This window comes from Kryptolebias marmoratus, unplaced genomic scaffold (genome assembly GCF_001649575.2).
Source record: "Kryptolebias marmoratus isolate JLee-2015 unplaced genomic scaffold, ASM164957v2 Scaffold43, whole genome shotgun sequence".
In the NCBI taxonomy this organism is placed as follows: Eukaryota; Metazoa; Chordata; class Actinopteri; order Cyprinodontiformes; family Rivulidae; genus Kryptolebias; species Kryptolebias marmoratus.
In genome coordinates, this window is record NW_023665777.1 from 46,221 (window position 1) to 54,681 (window position 8,461).

General features: G+C 40.8%; 1 protein-coding gene across 1 annotated transcript in view; it reads left to right on the top strand.

The window, feature by feature from the left end:
- Positions 1-5,552, top strand: part of LOC108229090 (signal transducer and activator of transcription C-like) — an 8,386-nt gene extending 2,834 nt beyond the window's left edge. The window contains exon 3 of the mRNA XM_017404746.3: positions 1,340-5,552. Within this exon, the coding sequence (XP_017260235.1) occupies positions 1,570-2,247 (678 nt within the window). The 5' untranslated portion in view covers positions 1,340-1,569 and the 3' untranslated portion in view covers positions 2,248-5,552. The remainder of the gene's footprint in view (positions 1-1,339) is intronic.
- The last annotated feature ends 2,909 nt before the right edge of the window (positions 5,553-8,461 follow it).

An 8,461-nucleotide genomic window follows, 5' to 3' on the forward strand; every position in this document is an offset into this window, starting at 1 on the left:
ATGTTCTTCAGGTGATAGAAGGCCGACTTTGTGACTGTCTTAATGTGGCTCTGAAGGTTCAGGTCAGAGTCCATCACTACTCCCAGGTTTCGGGCCTGATCACTGGTTTTTAGTTGTAATAACTGGAGCTGTGCATTGATTGTAGTTCGCTCCTCTTTAGGTCCATTGTAGAAGGACCAATCACTGCCAGGAGGCGACATACACATTTAAGAGACTTATTAATTTACCATCCAGTTTTCTCTATCTTTGTACTTATATATAAGCTCATAGTTGGCAGATCTAGATATTAATATCACCACTCCCCTTTGCCTTGTGGAGTTGTGTGAAGAGTGGTAAACAAATTTGAAACCCATTCTGTTCAATTTATCATGGCCCGCATTGTCCAAATGGGTTTCCTGAAGGAATGCCATTTGAACCTTTTCTTTCTTCCGTTTAGATAAAATTTTACTCCCCTTAATTGGATTCTGTGCCCCATTTATGTTAAATGATATTAGTTTAGTGGATATCATGTAGGCCAGTATGTCTTTCACAAATTTAAAGGACCAGGCATGCCTCCCCACCCCTTCGAGAACAACCAGAGACGAACCAATGAACATGACACATGAAACAAGTTTGTAAACGTCAAAAAACTTAAAAATAGAAGTCGGAAGGACTTCCTAAGTAGGGGTCTAACGAAGAAACGATCCTGATGTGCCTCTAAAGAAGGCTCGGAGGGAATTGTTGAGAGAAAAAACAAAACCCTTTGCTAAGAGTTATAGGAGGGGCCCTTATAGCTGTGGCAACGCAGTGAAGGTTGAGGTCCAACATAAGCCACAAAATAACTCAGTAAAATGATTCTACCAGTCATTATTAACTATATAAGCTATATAGCTTATATTTTAAGATGAAAACTTCTGACTCCAGGTATAATTCTACATCTTTTAAGCTTATTTTAAGCTTTTAAAAGCTTAACAAAACAATGCTGTTTGTTGTACTGATTAACAACAAATGTTGTGTATAAACCTTATGCTGAAATACATGATTGATTTATGGGAAAAATTACATTTTAACCTTCTAACGTCAGACTGACAGCAGCTGTGAGGTTTTGTAAACATTATTATTATTATTATTTAATACAACAGAAAACTTCTGGCCCCTGATCTAATTTTGTTGGTGACCCCTTCACCAGATGGAGTTGTTTAGTTTATTTCTTTGTAGCTCTGACTCAGAGCAGTAACACATCAGAGTTCTTCCTCTTTTCTCCAGAGTCCAGACTGCAGACTCCAGTCCCAGGTGGGTCATCACAGACTCATAAAAAATATCTGTTTCATGGTTTGTTGTCTGTCTGTCGGTCTTTCAGTTCCTGTTACTCCCAGGAAGATCCACCGTCGGCCTTGGTCCTCTGCGGAGAAAGAAGCCATCTGGAGGCAGCTTGGAGAGCATGTCCTGGTCCAGTCGGTACCAGGGAAGGAAGTCTGTCAGCAATGTCTGGACCTAGAACCTGTCCTCAGAGGACGACACTGGAAAGATATCAAGAACCAGGTCCACAACCAGATCCAGAGCCAGAAGAAGCAGCAGTTCCATGCACAGATGGAGCTGGAGGAGGACCAGCAACACCAAACTCAGAACCAGAGCCAGAAAAAGCAGCAGGCTCTGCTACATGACCCCCAAATGGATCAACAGAGAAAAGAACCCAGTCAGAACCAGAAGAAACAAGCAAATCAGTCCCAAATAGATCTGCACAGTCAGGACAACTCTCAGAATCTAAAGAGACCACAGTATCAGATCCAGGTGAACCACCATATCCAGGACAGCATTCAGAATCAAAAGAAACAGCTTGACCAGCTAGATCATCAAGACCACCTTCTCATCCACAAGAGGCAGCTGTGCCATACTAGCTTGGATCACCAGGACCACAGTCAGGTCTATAAGAAGCAACTGTACCAAATGGACCATCAGAACCAGTCATTGCAACCCGTGGACAGGGACACATCCATACTGACTGTCTCAACTTATGGACCCGATGGACCACTTCGAGCTCCAGGTCACTCACTGCGGGATCGGGAAGCTACCATTGTGCCGTACCCTGTTCTGCATAGGTCCCCAGGGCCTCACATGGACCCACTCCTGACCAGGACAGACTGGACTAATGAGACTTTACATCAGAACTACCCAGACAGCAGGCTACTGGTCCAGAACCTCCTTCAGGAAGTTCCAACAGGAGACCCACCACCGAATCCGCACTCGGGTCATATCCACTTTGGATGAATGGTTCAGGTCTGATGGACCAGAGTTCAGTTGTGACTGAAAGGTTTACGGACCGGTCCAAAGAACCCTGACCTCTAATGATTGACCTCTCTTGCTATAATTGGACCTGAGTTCTCTTTATGAGTTACATCAAACTTCCCGAGGGGTACAGTTCAGGAACTTCTAGTAGAATTATACCTGGAGTCAGAAGTTTCCATCCCCTCACCATGACCATCAGGTTCATTGAAAGATTTATTTGAATTGTTCTTTTTCCAAAGTGGAATAATTCTACAACATACAACTTTTTCCCTGATCCCCACAGAATCAACATTATACATATTGGCTCAGCAAGGGTCACCTGGACCTCAGGCTTATTGACTCAATCAACAAGCATCTGGCAGAATTCTGACTTATATTTGACCACTCTTTCTGGGCAGAATTGGTTGGTTTCTTTCACCAATTTGGCTTTTAATTGGAGAACACCTTTCAACCATCCAGCTGTTGATTGATGAGAGATTACTGTTGGTAAAACACGCCTCAGATATATATTTTTATTTAATTAAAGATTTTATGCTTATAAAAAAGGTTAAGTGCAGTGGAGTGGGCGGGACTTAAATCCACTCATCCCTAGTGTGTATGCTGGTACCAAAAATATTACATGGCATCATCTGTAAAATTGATCCTATTGGCTTCAATTACCGCCAACGAGAGAAGGCAGGGCCACTTGGTCTATCAATAGAATGTCTCTGCTTTGTAGCATAGCATGATGCTACCACCACCATGCTTTACAGTTAGCATTGTTTCCAAACAGCTTAATCTTTGTCTTGGTTGAAAATCAAACCATTCTCCAGAAGGCATTTGTCTTGTCCATGTGGACAGCTGCAGGTTTTAGTCGAGTTTGAGGATCTAGCTTTTGAAGGCGGAGCTTCTTTCTTGATTTACACCCTCTCAGTCCATGATGATGTAAAACTGATGATTTAGGTGAATGTATGAATATATTGAGCCAGTATGTATAATTATGACCCCTGTGTGGATCACAGAAAATCCACAGTAGTCAAACTTGTTTTTTAAATAATTAAAGTTGTATGTTGTTGACTCATTCCACACTGGAAAAAGAACAGTACAAATAATTAATTAAAAGCTCAAATGGATGGAAACCTCTAAGTGAAACTGTAAAACGGGTTTTCGTCCCTAACTGGACTAACCTGTAAGTTCAGGGGTCTCTGGTTCTGCTTTGTAGCTGTGATTATCTTAGTAAAATGTCAAATCTCATCATACCAGTACTGAAAAAGTAAAAAATAAATACTTGATACTATATTAGACACTGTGTGGAGAATAAATTATGAAGTGAACAGAACATTTTTATAAACTGCTCCGGACAGTTTTTTAACCAGCATCTCTGTTTATCTTGATCCTCTTGTGGCCTTCAGGTCATATTGACCCAAAGTTACAAGGGCTTCCATAAATCTCTATCTCTCTCTTTTAATAGCTTCAGGAGGGTTAAATAAAAATTTCAGAAGCAGTAGAATAATAATTATTAATACCATTTTAAATGATTAAATAGTTTTGTTTTTGGCATTTTGACTGCATCACTGATAATTAAAGTATTTAGATGAATTTAGACATCAAGTTACCAAAACTCTCATTTAGGAAAAATGTCAAAGGGAAATTTGTGTTGAAAAATAAATACCTTTTTGATCACACAGTTCACATAATAGAATCTTTTAATACTATTTGACTTTAAAATAATACATCTGTTTTTTCTTTGCTTAACTGTCTGTTTATGATGCAACATTTATCTGTTGTGCAGTTGGATAAATATGAATTTGTTGAGTTACATGTTTAACTGTCTGAGAATCACAATTACCTTATGAAGCTGAAAACACCTTTTATTTCTGAGTCTCATTCACTTTTCTGTTTTATGAACAATTAATTTAGCAGTGAACAGCAGCTTCTTTTTCACAGACGTTTAGATGTTACTTCTGATGATTTGGTTAATGTTCATTAATCTGTAGCATCTTTGACGAATCATCTTAAAAGCCCAACGTATAGAATTCCTCTCAGATCGTTGTGACTTATCTCTCTGATAAATGAGGTTTCCTCCCTTCTTCTTTTCCACACATGGTACTGTCCACTGCAGCTCCTCAGCAGATTCTGCAGGTTGGTGTCCTTTCTGATGAATTCCTCCCTGTTGGTATCTTCCATTCTGTCTCCATAGGTGAATTCTAAGGTTTTTTTTTAAGAGTTTTAGGGTTTGAGGGATTAGAGTTTAAATGGTTAGAGTTAGGGTTAGGGTTAGGATATAGGATGAAAACCCACTTGCACATTTGTGCAAGCGAAATAACTCGACAACTAAAAGCTTCACAGGTGCCAGAGTCAGTCCGTACAGTTAGTAGGAGGTGTGCCACATGGCCACCAAGTTTGGTGGGTGTGGCTTGCACCCTTCATGTAGCTGCCATAGATTCCCATTCATTTGCAGGTTTAGATGTGGTTGTCTAGAAGCATGACCAACACATGTGATTCTTTACTGCCAGATCTGTGCTTTGCAAGTTGAAATGTGGTTCTCAAAGTGCTTGGAGCAGCAGATGTGCTGCAATACAGCACGCTCTGCGCTTAGAAGATTGAAATGTGGTTGTTGCGAAGCCCGGGTCACCATATGGAATTCTTTGCTGCCAGATCTGTGCTTTGCAGGTGGAAATGTGGTTCTCCAAGTTGCTAAGCTGTGCTAAGCTGTGCAACTAGCTAGCCTCAGAAACTTAATAAAATTGCAAAATAAAACGAGGCCAAAGCGGAACTTAAACTTTTGCCAACTGGCACTTTATTACAAAAAATAAGATAAAATTCAGTAATTACAGCAAGCAAATTGCGACGTTTCGGTCTCTAATCAGACCTTCATCAGGCAAGCTCGCTGTGTAATTTTGCAAAAACTCATCAGAGTTTCAAAAAAGGCTGTGCAGAGCATGACTGCAAAAAGGAGAATGACACTTGAACCGTCCTTTAAATGCTCACACCTGATGTGCATCCTAACAGTGTCCAGCAAGCTGAGCTGGGAGGGGTGAGCATTTCCAGTCCAAGGCTCCCCCTGCTGCGCGTTGGACACATTCAAACTGACATTGCCAAAACATTTTTAAATGGAATTGAACCAATGCAAGGCAAGGGCAGGAACAGACTTGATAAACAGGAAGACATTGTTACAACTATATACAAGTGCCTAAGAAATTTAGAATGTCAATAAAATCATATCATGTCTGTGAATACATTCAAATCAAAAGGAAAATACATACAACTCCTGGAAAAAAAAAAAAAGTAAATACAGGCTCTGGTTGTACAGTGCTCTCAAAAGCAATGTAAGATGATACATATGCAACATAAATATGTGTCATAATGATGGCTTGGACACAGTAAACTGACTGAGTCTCATGAAATGAAAGATAAGATTTTAAGACACGGTCTCTTGGTGCCATCCCCTGGCCGAAAGGTGGGCTGCAGGGGTGCTGCTTATGACCCAACAGGTTTGAGAACTTGAACATTGATGACATAAAATTGCATTTAGAACAAAAGGTAAACCAATACATAAATACAGAAAATTACAGAAGTAATAGTACATCTCATGGAATTAAATGCATTCTCAGTTTGGCTGTGCAGACAGTTACGTGGGTCAGATACAAATAAAGCAGAAGGTTAAAAAAAATTAAAATAAAAAATTAAAACTGCCTCGTGCCGCCCTCTCCTGGACAAAACTGGGGACTGCATGAGATGCAGTTTTGGGTTCAAGCAGGTCTCAGAAGTAACAAATAAGCCAGACAGGACACTTTGTTCTTCTTCCTATTGTCCTAATTGTAGTTACTAGTGCTATAGTTGATAGTGGTAGTATTCTTATGGTTCTCAGAGACCCGGAGGTAAAGTTAAGTCTAAGGTAAGGGGGAAAAAGGTCTTAGTTACAGTGATTAGTTTCTTTTTAGTTAGTAGTGGTCAAATTGTTCTCATAACTGAGGACCAGGAAATAGAGGTAGGTAGGAGATCCTCAGGAGGAAGGTAAGTATGAATGGTAATAAATTTTGTTAAATAATCCCGTATGGATCTATAAATCCACACGCAATGCACACGTCTCTACCCTGATCAAAAACCTGATGGACTGAGTGGCACTTGATACAGGTCAATTGTTAGGGTTAGGTTGCTGTCTTTTGTTTTATTTTATTTTTTTCTTTGAAATATTTCTGTTTCCAAACCATTTAAGATCCAAATGATATTTTCTTATCTTTTTCAGTGCTGAATGGCGCCCTCACCTGCATCCAAAAAAAGTAAGTGCCACTTACCCGACGGGCTGATACTGACTACTGATGTAATATTATTGCACGTAATTTTTTCAAGTTAGATCCATTTCTGAACGGATCAAACGTTTGATACAAAGTTTAATAGTTCACAGTTTAAAACCCTGTTTAGGACAGTATAACATGTGATTCTGGAATCCCTGTTCAAGCGTTACAGCAGCCATGTTTAATTTTTGATTTTGGGAGTCTCTTTTCTTTTCTTTTCTTCATTGATATTACTGACAAAGTGAATGCAGTGGTAAAACTAAATGACAGTGAAATACTGGCAGCTAGAGACGCCCTTATCTCAGTGTGTATTTAGGTTCACCGCTGTATTCACTTTAACAGTAAACGACTTTAAAAAAATCAGTTATAGTGTTGCAAATGTAAATTTACAGTAAATTACTGGCAGCTAGATTTACCAATATTTTACCATTTTTTTGCAGTACCCGTACTGGATTTCCTTTAACAGTAATCTACTGTCAGAATGAATTTACAGGACTATTTCTTAGAGCGTAGTAGTGACACTTGACAGAGCTTGCCTCCTGACTTTCAACCACTGAAAAGCATTGTCATTCCTACAACATCTGTGTCCTTCTCCCTCTTCTGTTTTCTGTTGGCTTTTTTGTTTGTTTTTTCCCCCTCTTCTTCTTCTTTGTTGTTGATCATATCATTTACACGAGGCAATTTGCACGAACAGCTGTTAAACACTAGAAATGTTTTTTTCCACCGTCATCCCGGCTACATGCGCAAATGGGCTGCAGCGCAAACCCACTTTTTGCGCCAATGTCCGGAAGCACTGTTGGCTTCTGGACCGTGTAGTTCTTTTGACCAGCGTTAAAGCGTAAGCTTAGTAAAAGAAAACTACAAATTGGTAGCGCCTGTCCCGTGTTGTTTGTGTGTGTGCGCTTGTTTTTTTTTTTGTCTTATCAGTTGGCTCTTGCTCCTGTTTGCTTCCTTTTAATCCCGCACCGTCCCAATCACTCGATTAATAGAAACACTGATTCCCATCCCGGAGGGAGTCACGTGACCCGTGGGCTTTCCGAAAAAATATCAGTCTCTATTTTCAACTACCTTCTGTGTTCGAAAAATGCATTAACAGTCCTTGTGGATGTAATGACAGACACCCGAACTCTCTTGTCCACATAGTCACTCATGCATGGGGCAGAATGTGTATGCAAGAGAAACAGCGGGTGAACTCGCGAAACTAATCTTATCACCTCCCTGTTGTTTCCATCATTTGGCCGTGTTGTAAGTCTTCTATGAGGCTTTATTTGACACTCCACGTGGTCCTAGAGGCCTTAGCATGCAACTTCCAAGTGCACCTGTCCTTTTAACCCTTGTGTGTCGCTACAAGACGGCACGGGGGTCCGATCGACCCCCGCCGCCGCCACCTTCGTCCTCCGTCGTCGGAAGGAGGGGTCGGATCGACCCCCCACCGTGTTCGCGTGCGCGTCTTGTATCGCTACAAGACGACGACACGGGGGTCCGGTTGACCCCCACCACCACCAACAACGCTTTTGTCCTCCGTTGTCGGAAGGAAGGATGGACGGGGTCGATCAGACCCCTCCTGCGCGTCTTGTATCACAGCACGATTTTGTCCGTCTGAAAGAAGAAGAAGAAGAAGGAGGAGGTGGTGGGGTCGATTCGACCCCACTTTGTGTACCGAGGGACGGAGAGGGGCCCGACGGGGAAGAGAGAAACCAACACGTCGGAAAACAACACGTAGATGACGATGAAAAACGTGAATTTCATATCGTACTTGGAGTATTTTTCTTTTTTTTCTTTTGGTTTTTTTTTTCTTCTTTCTTTCAATTGGAAAAAGTTTGTATAAACATACGCAGATGACGATGAAAGGGGGAAAAAAAACAAAAAAAACCAAGGCTTTATTACTAGGGATATTTTTATTTATTTATTAACCCCCC